At 33.7% G+C, this 23,965-nt stretch overlaps 3 protein-coding genes across 3 annotated transcripts; 2 read left to right on the top strand and 1 right to left on the bottom strand.

The window, feature by feature from the left end:
- Positions 1-2,191: 2,191 nt before the first annotated feature.
- Positions 2,192-6,502, bottom strand: LOC110705636 (GTP-binding protein At2g22870-like). Its single transcript, XM_021883538.1, has 4 exons — positions 5,781-6,502; positions 4,569-4,638; positions 3,565-3,727; positions 2,192-3,120 (listed from the first exon to the last, which is right to left on the bottom strand). The coding sequence occupies exons 1-4, from the start codon at positions 6,319-6,321 to the stop codon at positions 2,902-2,904; spliced, it is 993 nt and encodes a 330-aa protein (XP_021739230.1). The 5' UTR covers positions 6,322-6,502; the 3' UTR covers positions 2,192-2,901.
- A 2,414-nt stretch (positions 6,503-8,916) lies between these two features.
- Positions 8,917-16,409, top strand: LOC110705635 (rRNA-processing protein UTP23 homolog). The gene is made up of 7 exons (XM_021883537.1): positions 8,917-9,832; positions 10,568-11,037; positions 11,139-11,222; positions 13,331-13,451; positions 13,767-14,069; positions 15,035-15,100; positions 16,111-16,409. Exons 2-7 carry the CDS (start codon positions 10,850-10,852, stop codon positions 16,198-16,200), a joined length of 852 nt encoding a protein of 283 aa, XP_021739229.1. The 5' UTR covers positions 8,917-9,832; positions 10,568-10,849; the 3' UTR covers positions 16,201-16,409.
- A 3,680-nt stretch (positions 16,410-20,089) lies between these two features.
- LOC110705869 (putative FBD-associated F-box protein At5g56390) lies at positions 20,090-21,325 on the top strand. Its single transcript, XM_021883802.1, has one exon. The coding sequence runs from the start codon at positions 20,090-20,092 to the stop codon at positions 21,323-21,325; it is 1,236 nt and encodes a 411-aa protein (XP_021739494.1).
- The last annotated feature ends 2,640 nt before the right edge of the window (positions 21,326-23,965 follow it).

Below are 23,965 nucleotides of genomic sequence, written 5' to 3'. Positions count from 1 at the left end.
ACAATAAGAATCAACAGCTCACGACAATTGAGTGGTGCACAAGAGCATAATGTCTTCAATTCCCCATGATGTGCAAGTTCAATAAAATGCAGCACTCGATTGAGAAAGTAGAATTACCATATACAAACCATCTCAAACCAACTCGGACAATCCTTCCGCATTCCGGTGACAACACTACTGGTTCAACTAACAGCTCCGGAGAACAATAAAGAAATAATTCCCAAATGTGATACATAAATGTCATTCTTTTTCACAGTCCCACCTCCTAACAATTAAGTAGTGGATACAGGATAGGAGAATCACTTGAATACTCATCAATTTGTCCCAAAATTTGAGAATTGAGTAACTCTCAAATGTGATACTCATCAAATTGTCCCAAAATTTGGAAAATACTTAAATGTGATACTCATCAATCAAGCCAAATTAGCTCAAATCTTAATCAATCATACAATCAATTACAAAAGCATCAAATAATCCACAAAATCATGCACAAGTAAGCATAATTCGACACCAAATCATAGCTCAAAATCACTCCCAAAAAAAAATCAAACAAAATGAAAACCAAAACTGCCCGTTCCCTTTCCCTACAAAACCAAAACCAAAACTATATTCAGAGAACAATTGTCAATTTTCTCAGAAAATGTTGAGTTCAATCCGCCATTGATGAGGTAAGAGAGAGAAAATTGGTTACCATTTTTTGTCTTCAGCTTAAACCCTAAACCTATCGGCTCGTCTTGTGTGCGACCGGCCACACCGTTTGACCACCCTTATAACATTGATCAGGTAACCCCTGTAATACCAATCAAGTAACCCCTATAACACTGACCGAGTAACTCTATAATAATGATGAAGTAACCCCCATTACAGTAGCAAAGTAACCCCTATAGTGACTGGCCTCACCGTGTGGCCAGCCACATATAAACTTTGTGTAGACCTATTGTTAAAAATTTCAATGCGATTATAGTTACAGTTAAATATGAACATAGAGTATTAGAGTAAGGGTTTAACAATAATTGGGCTTCTTCTTTTGGTTTTATACAGTAAAACTTAAACTTGGACTTTGTTGATAATTATTATTTTTTTTTTTTTGGCTCAATTCAACTTATTTAAATTAAAGCTTGTTTAAAAAAAACTAAAACTTTTTTTTTTCCAAAAAAAAAAAAACATGTTAATACATGTGTACTTATACCCATGTACAAATTTTTACTATATCTAAACTTATTTAATCAACTTTTCGTAAGAGTGAGGGATAGCTCAAGTTCTCAACTAATTAGAGTTAAGAGTTTATTACCGATTTCAAGAGTTTTTGGGGTCGATTCTCACCCCTGCCGTTGTGGCTCAATCTAAAAATTGAAATTATTTTACTTGATTTTAAGTTGGAGAGACATGGTGTAATTCATAAGTTGACATGTGTGGCAATCTAGATTTATTATACTATATATATATGAAAAAAAAACTCTTTACGTGTGAAAAAAATATGTATGTTCATTGGATAAAAGTAAATATAATTTTTAAATAAATAGTTTTTAACTGTAATCACAGTTTAAACTCGTAATTTTGATTTACATAAAACAAGGGTTAAATAATTATTACTTTAATTTTTGAAAACTTATCAATTGGTATAATATATATTTGCCAAAAATATAATTGTTGATAAATATTACTTTTTTTTAATAATATTATATTCGATTTTCCATATATCAAAAGCAAATCGTACATTCAAAGGAAAATTGAAGATAATAAAAATATTATATTGTTTTTTTATGTTACAAAATTATTATTTAATTCAAATATATATTTTTTTTGTTCAAAGTGGTGTTAAATAAAAGTATTTACATTAGTTATATTCATAGTGTAATAAGATTATTGATACAAAAAATAGAGGAATCTTGGTTGTTAGAAGTTAGTTACAAGCAAACGTCACCTCAACGGAATTAGTTATTTAGCAAAGTTGTTAGGATTTTGTTAAACATTGAGTTACAACCTTGTAATATAAATATTCGATATTACGCTAGTTAATTATTCAGATCATTTTGTAAACAAACACTTTTTGTAACTTTTTGTATTCAAAATCAAACAACTTTCTTCCTGTTCATCCTATATATATATATTTCTTCTTATTTTTCTATTTTCTATTTTTTTGCCAATCATTGTTCTAAATTAACATAGGAAAGTGTAACAACTAAAAAGAAACAGAGGAAATATTTCACAAATTTTAATACAAACGAAGAAAGTATAAAAAAAACATGTGTGAAATATAATGGAAATTATTACATACACAATGTACTTTCCCTCCAAAAAAAAAAAAAAAAAAAAAAAACATACACAATGTACTTGGTAGTTGGTACTTCACATTGTTCATAGCAATACCTGCATGCTCAAGCACATTGCAATTCACAACAAAATGATAGCAAACTAGATGACAATATGTGAGTATCTTCTAAAAGTTACCCAATGAAGGCAAAAGTGCAAAATTAGTAACCTATAAAAACTTCATAAAGAATATTCCGTATATCACGAAGAGACAACATTACTAGAAAAAAGAGTGTAGCAAGAGATTACAAGTGTAAAGGATTAGCAATTACAGAGTATTATGGTATCAGAGCTACTTCTATGTAACTTTATAATTGGTTAAAGATGGTTGCTTATGCTGTTATAGGACGGAAAGGCAGGTGTGTTACAGCATATCAACTAAATGGACCATGCATTGGGTAGAAATTACGTGACCGCAGAGTGATAATTTGGAAGGAAACAATTTTGGGGAAGAACTTAGTTTTGTATGTATCCAAGCCATGCTGCTTAAACAATCTTTCAAATTTCAACCATCATAGATCCTGGCTCAACACTTCAACACTATACCCATGACAATCTATTGATGAAATGACAATGCATCTTCAATTTTTAGTGCTTCAGCCAATAGTTCCGTAATTGTGCCATGTGCAACAATATTTCATCTCGGCCTTGATTGGTGACACTGCTGGTCATTATCCAAGGAGGTGCTGCTTCAAAGAACTCACGTATCAATTCCTGAAAATCTTGTACATTTTCTTCTGGCCTTTTACCCCCATTTTTCTTCTTTTTCCTCTTGTCACATTTGGTGAACACTATTGTCATTGGAATCTGGAATGGATGAAGACACTGTAAGTTATCTTGAGATTTAATCTATACAATTATTAAAATCACCATGGCAGGGAAATTAAATGCTTGTCGAAGCAATACTATCCAGGTGCCTCAGCCCTGATCACATCACCTAGTTGTCTAAATATGATAAGTTGATAACAATAACATGCAATGTTCCTTACTTTTTATATTAAAGGAACTAAAATGACATTTGAAGAAAATAAACACAGTACAGAACCATAGAAACAGAGGGAATTGATTACAGCGCCTCAAGCTTAACATTGAGCGAGAGAAGATCTTTCTTGAAAAGCTAACAATGACAATATATCCTTGAGAATTTCAGGAAAAGATAAGAGCACCAAAAGTGGGAGTATCTTCTGCTACAAGAGAATAAAAACAATATCTTTACTTTTCTAATTTAAAGTATGAGATAGGAAGACCAACCTTATTTTGACCCAACCAACTCGCATATTCAAGATCAATCTTTTTGGCAGGAATGCTTGCATCAATGAGAAGGAATACTGAAACCAAGGTTGATCTCTGAAGAAAGTAGTTCTTAGTGAACTTGTCCCACTCTATTCGGACTTCCCCGGGTGCAGCTGCAAACCTGTTCAAAATACACAAATCATAAACTAGATAACCAATTTGCACAATTAACTGCCACGATTTCATTATAAACAGGGTGACAGGTAATGGCAGGACAAAATAAATGTCCAACAATTTGGAATCTGTGATTATGTTCGTAAGTTTTCATTGGTTTTGGAATCTTTATCTTAGTAAAACTTTGTGAGATCATCAGACTAGCTAGAGAAACACAAGTATATGATCATCGGCATATGAAGAAGCATAAAAATCCTAAAAACGTAGAAAGCACCGCATGGCTATTTACTGACCAGCATAATTGGTGGCAGCAGAGCACAGAACACCAATTTGAAGACATGTCTGAGTATTAAATTGGAATCCTAGAAAGAGAAAGCTGTCTTGAAGAAAGGGCACAAACTGATAGCTTATGCCAGGAATGAAAGTGAAAAGATAAATGATAGCATATCCACAGTAGAAAATGTCAAGAGTACTGAGGTGGAGCTGGGAAGATATTCCCAAAAGTTTAATTGAACTCAAGAAACTTCTAATAAACTAGAAACATCAAAATTGATTATACATATGAATTGGTTTATCACGCAGGCAGTTAAATTTGTCCAATAATAAAGTAGACATGAGTAGAACATTTTTTTTTATTGACCAAACAAAGCTAAGTTCCTCCCTCTCCCCCCCCCCCCCCGGCTCTGTTCTAGCCCCATAAGTTTAAATATATTCTCCCAAATTGTATTTTCTAACTTGGTTGACAGACAAACAGCCATACATGTGATATTGTGATAACCACATATCCCACATGAACTATAAAGATTGATGTGATACTATCACCAGAAAGTCATTTACACAATACATACCCATATCCAGGCAAATCCACCAGATACCAGCTATCATTGATCCGAAAATGGTTAATCAATTGAGTCTTACCTGTAGACAATGATGATCGAAAACATTAGAATCACATGAACTTTTAAAGTCTAAGAAAACAAATGGTGAAAACATTCAAAATCTAACTTTTACTTAAGTAGAACAAACTAGAGAGCAAGCATAATACAAGTAAATCTGCACATATCAATCTTGTTGTTTTAGCTAGGGTAAAAAAATTTGCTCGTTTTGAAGAAAAGAGAGTTAATAGGATAGCCATTGTACGGAAAACGGGAAAAGTTACTCCAGACAAGAATTCTTACAGATGGAGACTCGAAATAAAAATAACAAGCCCTGGGTCATGCTGCTGGCCCGAGTACTAGACATTTGAGGCTCTGAGCTCATTAATCACATGAATGTTTCATCCACAAAAAAACACATAAGGAAGCAATTAAACACTTAGAGTACAGAGTACTAATTTTTAAACTGCATTGAAAAAGTGGCTATATAGTATTATAGTCAATAAAGATGTGCACTTGATGGAATTTAAGTTGCCACCAACAAAGCTACATACACTGCTATCTCTGGGCAACGATTTTCCATTGAATCACCACCATCGCCTAATATTCAGACAGTCCGACCATAGACTTTTATTAAGCTGCCCACAAAATATACCCAAGAAAATTGAAAATTACATATAATAGGGTACTAGGCACACCAATACTGGGTCTTAACAATGTTAAAGCAAGACTTTTTCACCCATCAAGTGAACTGATAAGGTAAGAACTCAATGACTAAATTAGATTCTATTATTCAAGTAAAGTAAACCCAAAATCAACACATCCCTGCTAAGTTCTCAATGCAAAAACAATTTATTCATCATTTCTGCAATAAATCATAGATGAAGCAAACAATCGAATAACTCCGTAGTTGAATTTATAAAAAGCAACAACAACATCAACTATGTACTTCTTTGAGTCCCTTCCAATAATATTACTTCTCACCATATAAGAGTAACAATGCAATACAAATTTAAACAAATTTTTAACTTTCAAAGCAGGGATTCAATTCGAGGTCTTGGGTACCACCTGAGACTTTAACCAACTAAGCTAGCTAACATCCACGCGAAATACTTTATCAATGTGCAATAAATTACAGAAGTTAAGGAAACTATGAATTTAGAAAAGCTAAGAAATTAAACTAACCAGGCTTCTTAGAAGTAAGGGCAAGCTTCTTTCTCCGAACAAGGGAATTAAGAAGCGAAGATTTACCCACATTAGACCTTCCAACAAGGGCAAATTCAGGCAACCCATCAGAAGGGCACTCCTCATTTTTCGAACTACTCTTCACAAACTCAGCGTTTATCACTTGAGCATTACTAGCATACTTGCTAAGCACAATGTTAGACCCCTTTAAAATTCGAGCACTCGAAGCCGAAACCGAACCCGAAACCTTTGATATTAATGAAGAAATGTCAGTTTCTGGGGGCACAAACAGCTTATCTACAGAAATCTCAATCTGGGGTTGTTCATCATCATCAATATCATCAATAATTGATTGTTGTGGGAGTAAATTTGGGGATTTAGGGTTTCGGGTAGGGAGAACAGGGGATAATGAAGAGAAAAGAGAGTAAATTGGGGATTGGCGAAATTGGAGGAGGTATTGATTGAAATGGGGTTTAGGGGTTTTGGGTTTTAGAGGGAGGAGAAATTGGGTTTGAAGTTTGGGGAGATGAGATAATATCATCCTATGTTTTTAATTGGAATTTCTCTTTGTTTTCCAGGTTTAGAAGATGATTGTGCAATGAAGAAGATGAGGGAAATGGAGAGAGATTGAGGGGTGGTCTACATTACTGGGAAGAAGAATTTCAGGGTTCAGTTGAGTTTGGCGGCATGTTAATGTGATGGTAACAATTTTTTCATCTTTTTCTTAACACATAATGTAATGGTCACATTGTGTGAACAAAAATGTTGGATAAAAAATCAATACTTCAACACACAAATAGTTCAATACTTAAAGTTTTACAATTCAGACAGTGGGAGATAACTCAAGTAGTTAGAGCTTCATTCTGATTTCAAGAGATTTTAGGATCGATTCTCTATCACCCGCTCTTATGGTTCTCTAAACACCAAAAAAAAAGTTTTACAATTCAAAATCCATAAGGTTCGATATCTAAACCCCCGCATAAAAACTTACTACACTCATCATTGCTCCATCTTATTTTGTTTAATCAAATATAGCACACAATTATGTATTTGAGTTGATTTGTTTAAAAGTTTTACAATTCTTGTCCCATGTTGACTCCGCCAGTGCATTTTATCAACTTAACTAGTATGAGGTCAGGGCATTGCACCGAATTACTACTTGTTTGAAACAAAATGTTGTAAAAAAATTTCTTACCACTGTCTTTGTTAGTTGAGACGACTAATACAAGAGGGGGGTGAATTGTATAGAGTTCCTAATGACTACTTTTTGCGAATAAATAAACAATGTGTATAGGAACTTAAGAAAACACACAGATTTTACGAGGAAACCTTCCAGGGCCCAACTGGAAGTAAAACCTCGACCCTACCTTAGGGATTTCAAACACAAAACACTTCACTATAATAGGGCAAACACCGAGTTACAACCTATTAGACACAGACCTTTATTTCACAAGTTCCTCACTGGACTTGATACTTGATAGGACCCTATCCTACCCAATCTAAGCACCACACTTAGATTCACTCGTACCACCAAAGTACTACACGTACTGCCAAAGTACAAAACACTCGTACCACCCCAGTACAAAACTCACAGCCTCACCAAGAAGCTAACACAAAACTGTATGTGACACAAACTATAGATATCACCCAAATAACCCAACCAATACAAATATAAGACGCCTATTATGATAGGTAAGCAATGCACGAAATCCGAAACTAATATGATAAGTTAAAAGCTTGGTAAACTTACTCAATTAAAGCATTGTGATTTCTCCACGCATAAACTCACAAAAACCTAAATCATTTTGCTCTCTACTATTTATACAAGTAACACTTGTATAGAAAGTAGGTTTTCAAAAAAGATAAATATGTTAACTTAACTTATCTTTTAAACACGGTTTTAGCAAATCAAGTGGAATAAAATCTTTTCCGAAAATAAGTATAAAAAGATATTTATTAAAAAGACTTATCTTTTTAACAAATCGACTTTAGAGAAAATAATTTTTTTAGAAAATCTTTTCCTAAAATCTATCTTTTATTATTTTCCATATTTATTTTATTTACCAAGTAAACTTATCACGTTTCTAATAAATTTCGTGCACTAACCTACTTACCATATTAACAATAATTTCTAAGATAAAACCTTAACTATTATTGCTGCGCCGCACTTTGATCAGATGAATTACTTGGGCTACAAGCATATCAAGTTCCACCAAAGAACTTAACTGCTAGTCTTCAAGTTCCTATTAGGGAACGTTCTTGTTAGGGAACTTAGTTCTTGTTAGAGAACTCTTCCTCTGATTTGTTTAACTTCTTCAATAAAGATCTTCTTCATGTCTTCTTAGATTCAGATGGTTCTTCAATCACCAAGGTTATTCTGCACCTTGAATAATCACACACTAGAGAATCTTTATTAGTTGAATTTGCTTTTAGTTCAAATTCCTCATCATCAAAACCATTATGCTTCAACAGTTTTTATTTTGGTAAGGCTATTCTTGAGTATTTTCTAGGCTATATAATTATTTTTTTATCCTTTTGTGTACGTAAAATATATTGATTTATGGGTAAATAATTGACATGAATTACTATTGGCTAGGATGGTAATAATGTAATCTCAAGCCATGATTTTGATTGTAAAAATTATGTTATTTTCTCTAGATTTATGATTTATAAATCTTTACGGAGTATTATTATTATTATTATTATTATTATTATTGATGTCGTATGACTATTTATTAATGAAAATATTTTTCAAAATGTTTTTTTTTAAAAAAAAGTACCTTAATAATACTTTGTACATAGAGGGTCAACCGGGTGGAACACGGTAATCGGTGTTTTGGTAGTTGGAAGGTAGTTTTCGAGGTTTCCAGCAGCCGACATAGGGAGGGGGGCTAAGGGGTGGCTGGGAGGTGGCAAAGACTATGGTTGGGCCCTACTAACGGAAAGTTTAACAAAAGTTTAACTAATGAGTATGTTTTTTTTTTTTATTTTTTATTATTATTAGATATGTTATTGAAGAGTTGAAGTCTCTTGGAAAATCACATGCTGAATCATATCGTGTTGCTCGGAGAGATTACAAGCTTGCTAGGTTTGCTTTTCATCTTTCCTTCTTTTTAGCAGTTTTTAATTTAATTTGGATTGGAATTTGTTTTAATGTTTGCATAACTATGCTATGTTTGGAATTTGGATGTCAGGTGGCAGTGTCTGCGAGGGTTACCTAATATCTCTCCAACGGTTTGTTTGATCATAGATGGGGCCTGAGATTGTTCCCCTTATAGGGCTAGAGCAGGCTGGATAGTTCGTGATATTCATTCTTCCGAGGTACTAGGAGGTGGATGTCGAGCTTTTATGGCAAGTTCAGCGTTGCAGTATGAGCTTCAAGCTTGTGTTTGGGGTCTGGAGTTTGCTATCCGTAGAGGCTTCTTGAAAATTCGGGTTTATACAGATTGTGTTGCCCTTCTTGCTCTTTATCCTCCGTCTGGGTCAATGGAAATTTCGGTTTGGTGGCTCATTCAGGAGTTGCGGGTTTCGGTTCAATCCCTTTTGGTTTGCCAGGTACAAAAGGTTCCTCATTTGTGGGTTACTCCGGCTCACTGGTTAGCAGGTTGTGCCCGGCGTCGTCAGTTGTTGTATTTTATGTTTTAGCTTTTCGTTGACAGATGTTGTATTTGTTAGTTTTCCATTTATTTGATAGCTTTTTTATCGCAAAAAAAAAAAAAGAAAAAAGAATGCTATTTTTATGGGTTTAAATACTCTGCTAAAACAACGGGCCTAAATCATTTGGGCCACACCCAACATTGCCGTTTATTGAAAAAATAAAAAAAAGGAAAATAAACAAGGCAAAATCATGAAAAGTCTCAAGCGACAACCGAACAAAAGCAAACGAAACTCAATGTCTGAAGCGACACAACCCTAACTCTGTCTCTCTCACATCATAGCACTACCGCAGTAAGCATCAGCCACCATCTACGACGATAACCAGGCACCGCCGCCACACCGCCTGCCGCCACCGACCGGAGTGACCTCCGATTGAAGCAGAGCAACTGACCAAGGTATTATTGTATTAAAATTTAAATTATGTACTATTTAATTTGTTATTTACTTTTAATTTTAATTATGTATAATTTCAGTCATATGATTGATTAAATTGTTAATTATTGTGTTATTACTTAATTAATTATAATTTTAGTCTTTTATAATTTCATAATCTTGACTGTACTTTGACAAGGTTGTTCAATATGTTCATTGTGGTGTTGAAATATTGAATTGAATTGAACTTTATTTGGTAAAATTGGTACTTTGTAGTCTTGATTAGTTGGTTATTGAACTTATTGTTTCATACTTTGATGTAATGGGTAGAGCTATCAAGTTTTGTGCTTTGTTGGAATCTGGTGATTTGGTTTATGCCCACCAACTGTTTGATAAAATGCCCCAACCAGATGCATCCATATACAACACCTTAATCAGGGGTTATTTACTTGTTTGCAATGCTATTTGGATAGGGAATGCTTGATTTTGTACTTACGAATGTTGTAGGACTCTGTTTTGCTAATAATTTCACGTTTCCTTCTCTTGTTAGAGCTTGTCGCATTGATAATTGGATTTTAGAAGGCAAGCAAATTCATGCCCATGTTATCAAATTTGGGTTTTAAATGATGGGTTTTCTCATAACAATTTGCTTTACATGTATGTGAGTTTTGGGTTTTTAGAGAAAGCTCGTCGGATTTTTGATAAGATGCCACGAAGCTCCGAAATGATAGATTCAAATTTGTTTTGTACTTTTACAGGTCATCAAATTCAGGGTGACTCACTAGCTCCGAAATCCTAGATCCGCCACCGTCCAACAAGTAGTAGTGTAGTAGTCATCACCATCATTTTTTCACTTAGACATATCAACAAACACCTAGCAGGCACAACCCTCATTACAAGCTCACACAAATTCAATTCCTAATAGAAGAGGTGATCGATGTACAGTAACTCCCCAATCAGCAATGATATCAGCAAAACTCCTCTTCTGAATATTCTTCCTCCTACTAAACTCTTCTTCCTTCAATTGTAACTCCTGAACAATGAGATTCAAAAAGCAAAAGCGTCACAGAAAAACCGTCAGATTCTACACTGCTTGCTTTGGTTTTCGAGAACCATTCAAAGTTCTATGCGACGGTACCTTTGTTCATCACCTTGTTTCTAATCATCTTTCTCCTGAAACTACTGTCTCTAACACTCTTGGTGCTTCTGTTCAGCTCTTCACTACCAAGTAATTTCTACTTTTGATTGTATTTAGTACTATTCAATTTTTTTTCTGCGTTTTTGGTTAATTTTTTAATATTAATTTTTAATGAGTATGTTTTTTATTAGATGTGTTATTGAAGAGTTGAAGTCTCTTGGAAAATCACATGCTGAATCATATCGTGTTGCTCGGAGAGATTACAAGCTTGCTAGGTTTGCTTTTCATTTTTCCTTCTTTTTAGCAGTTTTTAATTTAATTTGGATTGGAATTTGTTTTAATGTTTGCTTAACTATGCTATTGTTATGGGTTTTGTATAACAATTTTGAATTAATGTTCCATTGTGTGAAATGAGTTGGTTTACTTTGTAATGTATGATTTCCTGTAATGTTGAAATCATATATGGAGTGTGTAATTTGTAGTGTAGTTATACTACTAGGATATTTAATTCAACTGGAATGCCTCTTGTTAGTTTCCGGTAATGTTCAGTGGGTTTCTACCGAGGTGCTTCCTTTCTTTGGTGCTTGACATCCCTTGTGTACAAAACCAATATGCAAACCAAAACAAAAGGAGGTTGGGGGGATTTGGAAGGAAGGTGAGAGTGGAGCTGCACCTGAAATTCCATTGAAATCTTCTATTTCCAAATTCCAAGTGATTTTATTTTCATGGTAATCTTATTCTATGTTTTCCTTCTTTGATGCCAGGCATAAGCTATTTAAATTTCTCAGTATTGTATTTTTTTCCCTTTGAAATACTGTCCTATGCCTTTTTGATCTAATTTATTAAAATATATCAAGGCTTCATCCTTGGCTTCGTTGCTTAGGTGAATTCACTCTAATTTAGAAACCCTTTTTTAGTTCTTTCTTGCACCTCGTTTTGTCCTAACTCTGATGGAAAATTGGAAATCTGAACTTGTTTTGAACTTATCTAAACAATTATCGAAATAAGAAAGGGTGAGGCAAAGAGGTATAGTTGTTTGCATTAGGTGTTTCAACTAGCTGATTGTAATCAATTGTTTGTGTATTAGTGTTTGGTAAATAGCTGCTAGTTATTTGTTGTTTAAATGTATCAACGACCAAAAAGCTAAAAGCTCTTTCAAATAGCTCCTCATATGAGCTTTTTGAAAGAGAGTTTTTTTTGGATTTAAAAAGCTATTTCAAACAACTTTTTACCAAAAACCCCAAATAGCTTTTTGAAATGATCCTACAACACTTTTTTCTCCAAAAAGCTCTAAACCAAACACCCCCATAAGCTCATCAGGCCTCCTATGTTCATTTTAGACTGATTTTTCTTGTAAGGTGTTTTATGATATAAGGTTGCTCTTAGTAGCAGTGTGTGTCTGACTAGGCAGTTAGAGCATCCATATTCTGTTCACAGAGTGGTATGAGTCGGATTTGATATACAATACTATGTGCTTGGCTTTGTTCAGCAATGAACATTTTTTTTTTATTTGATACTTGAAGATATGGATTGAGTCACACACACCTTTTCCCTCCTTGTGTTTCTAAACTCTATACCTTGTGGGTTTAAGGTACTTCCTTCGTTCTTTTTTCTTTGACCTGTTTAATTTATCACGTTTGCCCAATGCAGAATTTAACTTCAATAACTTTAATCCTCTATAGTAAAAATTATATAAATTATATATTATTATGGTTTATATTGAGATGAATCTAACAAGATCCCACATGAATATGTTTTTCTGTACATATAATCCACAAAAGACAGTCAAAGGAGGGGTGGTGAATAGTGTAAAAGTCAAAGTGGGTCAAGTAAAAAAGAATGGAGGAAGTATGTGTTTGGAAATTGATATTTTGTTTTACCTATATTAAACCCATACCTTATACCTAAATTACTTGAACTAAATACTCCCATTTAAGACTGATTTTTCTTGTAAGTTGTTTCATGATTTATTATTGCCCTCAGTTTCTGTCTGACTTAGGCAATTAGAGATAGATTGTAGACTGAGAGCATCCATATTCTTTGTATACTGACTTCTTGTAAGATGTTTCATGATACATTATTGCAGTTTCTCTCTGACTTGGCAGTCAGAGAAACATTGATATATTTTGAAAAGGCACTTTGATGGATTGGGTATGGCATCTAAATATGTTTAGTGTCATCAGTCTGTGTCACTGTGTGCTTGAAGAGGCTTATGCTTGGTAAATTTAAAGATTTTCCTGGAGTCTTTTGGCTGTTTAAATTTTGAATGGTTGCATGGGTTTTTTTTTTATATGATACTACCATAAAGAATTTTGTTTGCAGATTTTCTTTGATCAAAACAATGAGTTTCCTTGATATAGTTTAACACTTGACATTGTGGCAGATGTGAGCATGGAGAACAGGAAAGTGCCTTAAATTGTATAATAGAAGTTATTGGAGAAAATAATCCTGAACACTTCTTTGTTGCTACACAAGACATTGAGTTACGAAAGAAGTCCCGAAAGGTAACTTTAGTTATTGCCTTTGTTCTCTATTATTTTTAATCTTCTATGATGGTACTTAAGAATTCAATATTTATTCAAAAGAAATTTATTGTTACGAACTGCTCAATGATAGAATATAGCATTATAGCCTTAAGTCCTTAACCAGTACAATAATTATTTAAAGCTTTATAATGCTGGATAGGTGCAGAGGGTAAGCTTACCTTTTCCCCTCTTCCCTTTTGCTTCTGTGACTGTTATCCAAACACAATTTTAAGTTTATGAAGATGTTCCTGACTGGATTCATATCACTAATTCATTGTTCTAAATTCTTCACAGGTACCTGGAGTCCCAGTGATGTTTGGTTTGCGAAATGCTGTATTTCTTGAGCAACTTTCATCATATCAGCGTGACTTTGTGAAGGCTGCTGAAGAAGAAAGGCTACATATGACTGATTCAGAATATATGTTGTTACAAAAGAGAGTAAAGGGCATATTGAATACCAAGGAATTAAAGGACCCAGCAGAGGAAGGAACTGACGATGAGGATTTGCCGGGTCAGCCTGTAGTAAGTCGAGTGCCTAGTAAGACAGATGCAATTCATGCAAAAGACAAGGCTCAATTTAAAAAGAAAAGAGCAAAGGTTATAATCCGTTACACCTGATGAAATCACATACGTGTACTTTTTCTTTATTTATTTATCTATTTTTTGTATAATCTCACTGCATGTGTTTGTGTGCCATTCTCCCTGCCTCCTCCTAGCCTCTTTAGTGGTCTAACATGTTGGGAAAAAGGAGCCATTTCTCATTGGCTTTGATCTACTTTAGGAACATTGACATTTAAGTATATCTGCACAACTTGAACCTGTTTTTAATGTAGTTCCGATGCTATGAGTAGTATATCTGCACAACTTGAACCTGTTTCCAAAATCAAATAGAAGATTATACTGTTAGTCCTATGGACTATGGTATAGGTTACCAAGGAGGTATTCTTCCTGATTATATACTGGAACTATGGAACCTAGGAACCTAATGGCAGCTATATTACTTTGACAGTTACATCAACCCTTAAGGACAGTGGTATATGGAATCATGTTTTTTTGTAGCCTTTCCGAAGGTTGAGAGTTTAATTGCTCTGGCTCGTACTTTGTTCCTAGATATTGGCTGTTGGTGCAATATGGCATGATGCAGGACATTCCTAGGATACACGTCTTAGATAAATATGACTTTATTATCAGGATAGAGATTGATAGAGTAGAGAAAGGAAGGAGAAGGGGAAACTTATTAACACATACCTTCAGCCTGGCCTTCTACCCGTATTTAGTGGTCATGAAGGTGCTGTAGTGAAATTATTTCAGATCTAGGGTTTGAATTACAAGAGCTCTTGCTCTGGTCAATCGAGGACATAATCTGAATGTACCTGTATCCTCACTGATGTTGGACTTATGAGTAATGGAATATACCTAATATCTGTTATTTTTTCCCCTCATGATTAAGGCTATTTTAAAGGTGCTAATACACTTGATAATGATGTATTTCTTCCTGTTTCATCATTTTGTTTTATGTGGTCATCTAACTCAGGCTTTCATTGTTCCACCCAACCTTGCAGGGTCCAAACCCGCTGTCGTGTAAAAAGAAGAAAACTATCAGCAGTTCGGGTCCTAGTGCTGGGAAGGTAAGCCTTTCAAGCTATCTTTTATCTATTACGTTGATGAATTTGCAAACATCTTAGTGCAGCAATGCAGTTCAGGTTTTGCATTTGCTATCGATAAATTACTAATGAATGCTATAAAATTCTGGTAATGGTATAGTTATGGAGATGGCTATGTTACTTTCTCTTTTTTCCTGTTTTTAGGGGTGTGGATTGTGGAGGGAAGAAGTGTCAAGAGAAGACTTTGGATGGGTTGGGGGTTGTTGAGTTCTTTTGAAGCTTTAATTAATGTTTCACATTTGTCAAACATTTATATAGCTATTGGTTTAAGACTTTAAGCTGAGTTAAGTCTTGAACAAAAGCTGTTGGCTGTTTTGCTTGCTCTGTTATTAGAACAAAAATGAAACAGTTAGGAAGTGCCTTAAGGATCTTGTTTATATTTATGTTTCATAGTCCTATTTCTCAAGATCTAACATTACGTATCTTGCCAATGGGTGTCATGTTTCAGTCATATTAGGTACAAGGCAAATATGTGTCTGTAAAGTATGACCTTTCTGGGTATTGGCTAGATTTTAAGGTAAAAAATAGTGACAGACTGATTACCGCAGTCTTCTAGGATTACTGGTGTTGACTTGCGGTTCTCCTTCCCCAACTTTCTTTCATTATTCAGTTGTTTATACCATATTTATTAGACTCCTTGCTACTCGAAGCCATGAAATGTGCATTAGATTCTTAATCTAATGAAGAAATTTCATGGTTTTTTTTTTTCCACAATATTGTTCTATGTTCTTTGCATTAGTTGCATGTGGAAGCAGGCTTCGTTTATTATGGTTTAGCTTCTTATTAGAGCATTAAACGCCATTGCACAATAATTTGTATAGCATGCCTGCCAATGAGGTTTTGGCTTAATGATAAAGACTAAGGTCATAGGTTCAAATTCCTCCATTGGCCTTTGTGCTACCCATGGACGAAACTAATCTGCTAGCATGGTTATTGAAGCTATTATCTCACACTGATACATGAATCTATTGCAGGCTGACAAGACCGATAGTGATACGAAGAGAAGCAGGCCTCGAAAGAGGAAGAGATCTCGCAGGGCCAACACATCCTCAGATACCGTATAATTTTTGTTCGTTGTAAGAGTTTCTTTTAGGTCGGTCCTGGGGTCAGAGATTTTGATGTATGAGTTAATTTTATATAGGGACTTAGGGAATGGGAGATGACTCTTAACTTTGTCATTTATAGTATGATTGTCATGCCTAGTTGATTTTGTTTGTGGATTATTCAACTTATGCCTGAAGCATGTCATTCTTTAGTAAATTTATTAAACTTGCGGCATTTTTTCTCCTTAGTTAGGAAGCCATGTATATACTTATATGCTCGCAAAGTAAAGTGATAACTGACCTCTTGAATTATATATACAATCATAATAATTATATTTGGCCTATTATATTGTAGGTATTTTCCAACTTGTAACTTGCAATCATAGGGAATTCTAAAAAAAAAACCTTAATTACATTTAATAATAAGTATATAAAAAAAACATCATTTAATAAGCTTTAATAACCTTTCTAGAATATTTTTGCTCATATGGCTAAACCTTGAATTTTGCAATAATGACTTATACTTCTCCAAAAAAAAAAAAAATCAAAAACTTAATTGAGGTAAACTAATTATGAATTAATTTGTACGGAGTAATATGTTAGATTTCAAATATTCTTTTTATTCTTTTTATTTTATTTTATGTGATTATTTCATATGAGACTAACATTATAAAATGGATGAAGTAATATATAACCAACATTGTTCGTTTTAAAATTTACTTGGTAGTATAAGTTATTCATCACACACTCACACATATCGATTGATTGGATATATATTAAATCAAATATTCATGTCACACCAAGGATAAATCCCACAGCCTATTTGGATAGCTTCATTTTTAAATTTATTTATTTATTTTTTTTTTTTGAGGAAGTCTATTTGGATAGCTTAAGCTTTATGAGTTTCTAATTAAAAAAAAAAAAAGATAAATCCCACTATTTATTAGATTTAAACCCTCTGTTAAGTGTTAACCTTTCCCTAATGATGATTCTGATTCTGATGGTAAAGACTACAACAGAGACGTACTATGGTGGAAATTCTCTGTGTTTCTTAAACTGATGAAAGTATCAGCAGATAGCAATTTTTGTTGTCTTTGAACCTGTATGTCTAACTTGCTTTTGTGTACTGAAAGGTCTCCGTAACTAAGTTAAGTACGAGTAAAATGGTTAAGGTCTTTGTAACTAAGTTAACGGCAAATTCAGGCAACCCATCAGAAGGGCAATCCTCAGTTTTCACACTAATTTTTACAAATTCTGCATTTACCACTTGTGCATTATTAGTATACTTGTTAAGTGCAAATGTAATGTTGGACCCCTTCTAAATTTGAGCACTCAAACTTAAAATTGAATTAAAGTGTATGATGCAGTGGCGTATCCAGGAATTCCGAACTGTGGGTTCGAAATCTTATAAAAGAAAACGATGATCATATATTGATTGAATATTCAATACATAAATTCAAATTATTTATCACAAATGGATGAATTACAAAAAAAAAAAAAAACCTACAAAAGCATTCTTCGAGTTTTCATACTCTTGTAAATAAGTCTCTCTCAAGATAAGTAACTAAATTATCATTCAATAGTTGATCACCCATACTATTCGCAACTTATTTTTTACATAAGTCATCGATGGAAACACTCGTTCAACGCTTGCAGTCGCCACCGGAAGGATCAGTGCTAGTCTTATCAACAAGTAAACTAATTAAAGGAAAAGTCATTTGATTATTTCCCGGGGCATTACTTAGAACAAAAGCTAAATAATACACAAAATAAACAATTAATTATCAATTAAAATCTCAAGTCCCTAATAAACACAAATTTGACAATATAAACTTCTTCTAATTATCAAATATCAATTAAAATACCAAGTAAAAATTTATAATTCTAACTTCTAAGTTTCTACAATTCAATTTGTCAACAATTCAAGTAATCAACAATATATCAAATTATCAAAACCATAAATCAATTAAAAAACTAAAACAAACAAATAAAGATTAAGAATTAAGAGGAGTGGAGGAATAAGAGATTAATAAGAGGACTCACAATTCTCCAAGAACTCTAAATTCAGAAGTCAGAATTGTCGTCCGTGAGCCGGTCGCCGGTAGGTGGACCTATGACTCTAAGAGGGGCGCGCTGCTCTATTATTCAGAGCCTTACCAATGCACCAAACTTACACATGTGATTATTTATCTCACAAAAATTCGTTTTAACCCTTTTTTTTTAAAAAATAAAAATAAAATTAAAACTTATAATTTTTTTCCTAAAAATTTGTGGGTTCAATGAACCCCCCTAGATCCGCCCCTGGTATGATGTAAGATTATGGGGGCACAATTACAAATAGTTATCTACAGAAATCTCAATCTGGGGTTGTTCATCATCATCAATATCATCAATAATTGATTGTTGTGGGAGTAAATTTGGGGATTTAGGGTTTTGGGTAGGGAGAACAGGGGATAATGAAGAGAAAAGAGAGTAAATTGGGGATTGGCGAAATTTGAGGAGGTATTGATTGAAATGGGATTTAGGGGTTTTGGGTTTTAGAGGGAGGAGAAATTGGGTTTGAAGTTTGGGGAGATGAGATAATATCATCCTATGTTTTTAATTGGAATTTCTCTTTGTTTTCCAGGTTTAGAAGATGATTGTGTAATGAAGAGGATGAGGGAAATGGAGAGATATTGAGGGGTGGTCTAGATTACTGGGAAGAAGAGTTTCAGGGTTTAGTTTAGTTTGGCGGCATATTATTGACTTATGCTATGTTTGGATAACAAATTAGAAGGGAAATGGAAGGGAGGGAAATAGGAGGAAGGGGAAGGAAGGGAAAGTGGAGAAAATAATGAGCTCCATTTTTCCTCCAAATCTCTCCAATTTTGAAGGGATGATATTTATTAAAGGAGGAGGGAAAATGGATCCCTCCCTCCCCCTCCCCTTCCCTCCCCCAACATATTATCCAAACAAAGAAGTTTGTCTCGCTCCCTTTCCCTTCCCTTTCCTTCCTTTCCTTCCATTTTTTGTTATCCAAACATAGCCTTAATGTGATGGTCACAATTTTTTTTTTTTCATCATACATAAATAAATGTTCAAAGCACGTTGGATTGACCCGAACCCAAAACTTTGTTCAAGGGATGAACATTTCTTGACTCATCACTTGAAGTGACCCAATCCGAGATGCTTCATAACCCAATCCTAATTGACATGTATCCATTCTATTAGATGTGAAGTATATAATTTTACCAATAAGTATATGTTATAAATGGATGTTTTACGCTTTGAACTATTTCCATAATTTTTGAGAATTATAATCTAATAATTTTATTGGATAAAATTATAATTCAATTTATACATCTGAAATATTGATAATTTATCAATAATAAAACTCTAAACTAACAATTTTATCCTAAAATACTATCCAAATAGAATTCTAAACTAACTTTTTATTTTATGAAATCTATTTAAGTTTATCCAAATAGAATTCTAAATCAAGTGTCGTAATATCATGACATTGCTAAAAATTTAGCTTTATATATATATGATAATATTCTTCTTCATAAAAAAAAAATATTAATGATACTCTATACATAGACGATGAACCGGTGGAACACAAAAAAAAAAAAAAAAAGGCTTACTCCCAGACACCCTTTTGATAATATATTGAGTATATATCCCAATTTTTTACATGTGGTTGGCCACATCAAACTATTTTTGTGACAATAGTGTAGAAGACAGATTAAGCTTACTCCCAGACACCCTTTTGATCGAAATACTCTCTTTGCTCCCATTAAAATCTGCCGCCGCAACCTCCGTCTTATCTCATCGGTGGCGCCACCTCTGGACTCAACTCACCCACCTCTCCTTCGACAAACAATGGGAACTTTGGCCTTCCAATACCTACACATCTCTAGATCATACGTTCATGAAATTCAGAGCTACCATACTCCATATCCTCCGACAAATCACCTCCCCACATATCCAAACCTTTAACCTTCACATCCCTTTCTCGCACGCAAAATCTAAACTTTTCTCGCGGACATTGACATCAATTACTAATCTAGTTCGTATACGGAATGTAGCTACAATTAACATAAGTCTTGACTCTTTATGTTATTTTAAACCTGTTGATTTTGTACCCAGATGTATCTTTAAAATTCGATCACTAGTAGAGCTTAAGTTGGATGGATACTTTTATTGCAAATTGCCTAACGTTAAAAGGGGAGTTGTTAATCTTCCTAATTTGAAGAAACTTGAATTGGTTGAGATTCAATTGGATTGTTACCAAAAGTTATGGGCATTGATCAAGTCTTGCCCTGTTTTGGAAGTTTTGTCTTTAAAACCGGTTTTTGACAATGCAGCCAATGTAGGAGTTGTGAATATATCATCACCCAAGTTGAAATCATTATTGATGATTAATCGAATACGAACTCGAGATGTTAAGTTTGTGATTGATACACCTTTGCTAGAACACCTTGTGCTACATGGTTATCTTGGGTATTACAGCTTTGTCGAGTATCCAAGTAAATTAATTAAGGCAGAACTTTGTATTAACGACTTTTATGTAGGCAAAAGATATACTGATTTATCTGCCAAAATACTACAGGTTGTTCAAAGGATTTCAGGTGTCGAGTCTGCTAGCCTTGATTATTATCCGAGTTTCTTCAAAGTCCTTAGTAACATGGATGTGGATCTTGGGTCAATCTTCCGTAATTTAACCCATCTTAAATTGAGTGCTTTTGGGTTTGAGGACTTTGATGTACATAATCCAATTCCGTTGTGTTTGTTAAGTAAGCTCAAGAGGCTTGAAATAATGCAAATGAAGGGAAAAGCCAATAGTGTCAAGTTGCTAAAGTACATTCTACGTGACGCAAATGTTTTGGAGCGGCTTTATTTAACAACGGTTTATGATTTTCATGGTTTCGATAATTATCGTAATTTTTTTGATGATAATGATAGTGATTCTAAGGATGAAAATGACCTAAAAAGAGACCAATTATGGTGGGAATACAAGATATTTAAAACATTGTTATTTGTTCCCAAGAGTTCCCTACCTAGCGAGGTTAAGTTTGTTGGCAATTACATTTGTGTATCGAGTAATGGTCCTCAAAATGGATTGATTGTAACCTCCAATGATCGGAATCCTGCATCGCAGTATTAGCTTATAGCAATTTCTATTGTCTATGAATATGTACGTTTAAACTATCTTATTATGATGAGTAGAATGGTTATTTACTTATTTGTCAAATAATTCCTCTAATGTTTTAAGTTTGTGAAATATTTACCTGATATGTGAGCTTATATACCGAAATCGCAATCTGAGGTTCTCATCCTCATCATTATCGGCTTATAGCCTATAATCGACTGTTGTAGACTTGTAGCTTTGTAGGAGTGATTTTGGGATTTAGGAGAGTTGGGGTTAAGGAACTAGAGGATAAGAGGAGTTTCAGACTTTCAGGGTTCATTTTGATAGTCTGATAATGTGATGCTGCTAATTGTGACTGTCTAGCTTATCTACAAAAAAAAAAAAAAAAAAAAAAAAAAAAAAAAAAAAAAAAAAAAATGAAATTATATTGCCCCTAATCTAGCTAGTGATTCAAATTTCAGTGTCATTATTAATCCAACACTCTTTGTTGTATGGACTTTTATACCATTGAATCAGTTGGTATAAGTGTATATACACAGAGAACAGAAAACTGTAATATTGGCATGAGTTGCACTTGTGCTTTAGTTCCACTTTTGTCATACCTTATTATTAAGATGTCTCTCTCTTATACTATTGTTTCATGCTACAACATGAAACTTAATTTGTATGTAAGTTGAAAAATTGCCAAAGGAAACAATTGTTAGGCTTTCTTTAATTTGTAGGTGATGCATTTTATACTGTTTGTTCTTGGTTAAGGATCAACAATTTCAGACTTGAATCACCTACTAACCTTTATAAGCTGAAATCTATCAATTAAATTTTCGAGGTTTTAGTGTAGGAATGTTGCACTCAAGTGTAAATGGTGACTATTTCAATGCTCTTTAGAGATGCATCGTGGATGCAACAGGTGATACACCAACAATCAAGCTAAATGAATTTTTGAAGCATGAGTACAGCTTCCGAGCTCTTTAATAAGTGATTTGCAAATTTTACCACTTCTGCTATATTCTGTTATTGTTTGGTGCTTTCAGGTGCTATTAATAATGAAGATTTTAAGCTGCAAGTTATTGCGGGGGAAAACATAATCAAAGCCGAGGGAGCAAGCTTTTACCAGACTTTGCAAGGAAGGAGATTTGCTTCAGAGATGCAATGTAGGAATGTTCGTTGTACTGTCAGTCATTTAACATTCTTGAGTTTACAACTATAGTGTGTGAAGGGTAAATCAAGGCTCTTGTTTGTACATCAATAACTTCAGTAGTTGAATTGGATTGGCCTGTCCTAGAAGGTGGGAAAAGCTTACACAGTGATGCTACATGCTGTTATTAGGATTGTTCTGGTGCGTTTGTGCTTAAATCTGGTCCGCATTCATGGAGCTTTGATTCAAATGGTGTCAAAAATCCCTTGTGTTAATATCATAAATCTTCTTCTTGATTAGTCTCCTATCAATTGTGAATACTCTAGCGGTGATTTAAGTTTATTTATTTAGAATATGCGTCTTTTGTTATAAAATTTTAATATGTGCATTGCTAATGACTTTTTTTTGTTAACTACGAGAGGTTATTCTATCTTTTTCTGGGTTTTTTTTACCTAAATTTATACTAGATAGATTGATGCCTCATCCCTGAACAACCAATTGATCATTGAATCAAGTGATCTGCCAACCCAAAGATTATATGCCCTTAAAAAGTTAAGAGCATATTAATTTACTTAGTGTTTATTGGCTATTGTGCCTCCTTTCCTCAATAAACCTTGATCATCTATGCAATTCATGAAGTCACCTTCACTGATTCATAAATCAAAGAATAAAAAACTGATAATTGTCCTATTTTTGCTAGGGGTAAAATAATGAAGTCTAATGGAAGTGTTTGACAAAGAGCTTAGTGAGACAAAATTATCTTATTTGTACATAAAGCAATTTTCTTAGACCGTTTGGGACTTTGGGCTATAGAAGTTTAAAGTGTTGGTACGATTTATCCCCGAGTCCCTGACTATTTCTCCCCTTGTTTTTTTTATCGTTTGAATCTTTACATCATTCACTTTTTGTGGTTTCAATCCTTTTATTTGTGCGTGGGAGTAGTAAAAATAATACTCCCTCAGGTTTGATTTTTTTAATTTTGTCCTGTTTTTTTTTTTTTTTTTTTTTTTTTTTTTTTTTTTTTTTTTTTTTTTTTTTTGACAACTACTGTAATGTGTTCAAAAATTTAGGCAAATAGCCCGTCTTTTTACTACTGCGTGTTTTTTTAAGTGTTACACTTTGACCGGCACATAGTTTTAGGCAATTTAATTGACTTAAATAAAATAAGAGACAAGTGGGGTACTTAGAGTATTAAAGAATTGAAAAAGAAAGATAGTGGGGTTAATAGTTTATTGAAAAATAATGAATGTGAGAGGAGAGATATATTTAAAAAAAAAAAATAGTAGTGGGTTTAGGTGGGGACCATGAGAGGAGAGAGATATATATTTTAATGTAGCTTTTTGCCAAAAAAGTAAGTATAACACTTATTAAAACACGGCCGGATTTGGTAAGTGTAACACTTTAAAAAACACAGAGGGAATATTATTTTCGTATCATTAATTAATTTCTGCATTTAGATTATTTTGTACTGCATTTAGTACTTGTGTAGGCACCCATTTGTGTCTCCCCAAAACCAAACC

The sequence above is a fragment of the Chenopodium quinoa genome, unplaced genomic scaffold, assembly GCF_001683475.1.
Source record: "Chenopodium quinoa cultivar QQ74 unplaced genomic scaffold, ASM168347v1, whole genome shotgun sequence".
NCBI lineage: Eukaryota > Viridiplantae > Streptophyta > Magnoliopsida > Caryophyllales > Amaranthaceae > Chenopodium > Chenopodium quinoa.
The sequence above is the reverse complement of the archived record's forward strand: the minus strand, read 5'-3'. Positions and strand labels throughout refer to the sequence as shown.

Coding starts and splice junctions, on each gene's coding strand:
- LOC110705869 (XM_021883802.1), top strand. CDS start 20,090: ATGAAATTCAGAGCTACCATACTCCATATCCTCCGACAAATCACCTCC.
- LOC110705635 (XM_021883537.1), top strand. CDS start 10,850: ATGAGATTCAAAAAGCAAAAGCGTCACAGAAAAACCGTCAGATTCTAC. Junction 11,038..11,138: donor GTTCAGCTCTTCACTACCAA/GTAATTTCTACT, acceptor GTTTTTTATTAG/ATGTGTTATTGAAGAGTTGA. Junction 15,101..16,110: donor CGGGTCCTAGTGCTGGGAAG/GTAAGCCTTTCA, acceptor AATCTATTGCAG/GCTGACAAGACCGATAGTGA.
- LOC110705636 (XM_021883538.1), bottom strand. CDS start 6,321: ATGATATTATCTCATCTCCCCAAACTTCAAACCCAATTTCTCCTCCCT. Junction 3,728..4,568: donor GTGGATTTGCCTGGATATGG/GTATGTATTGTG, acceptor TATTTTGAACAG/GTTTGCAGCTGCACCCGGGG. Junction 3,121..3,564: donor GTTGGTTGGGTCAAAATAAG/GTTGGTCTTCCT, acceptor CATCCATTCCAG/ATTCCAATGACAATAGTGTT.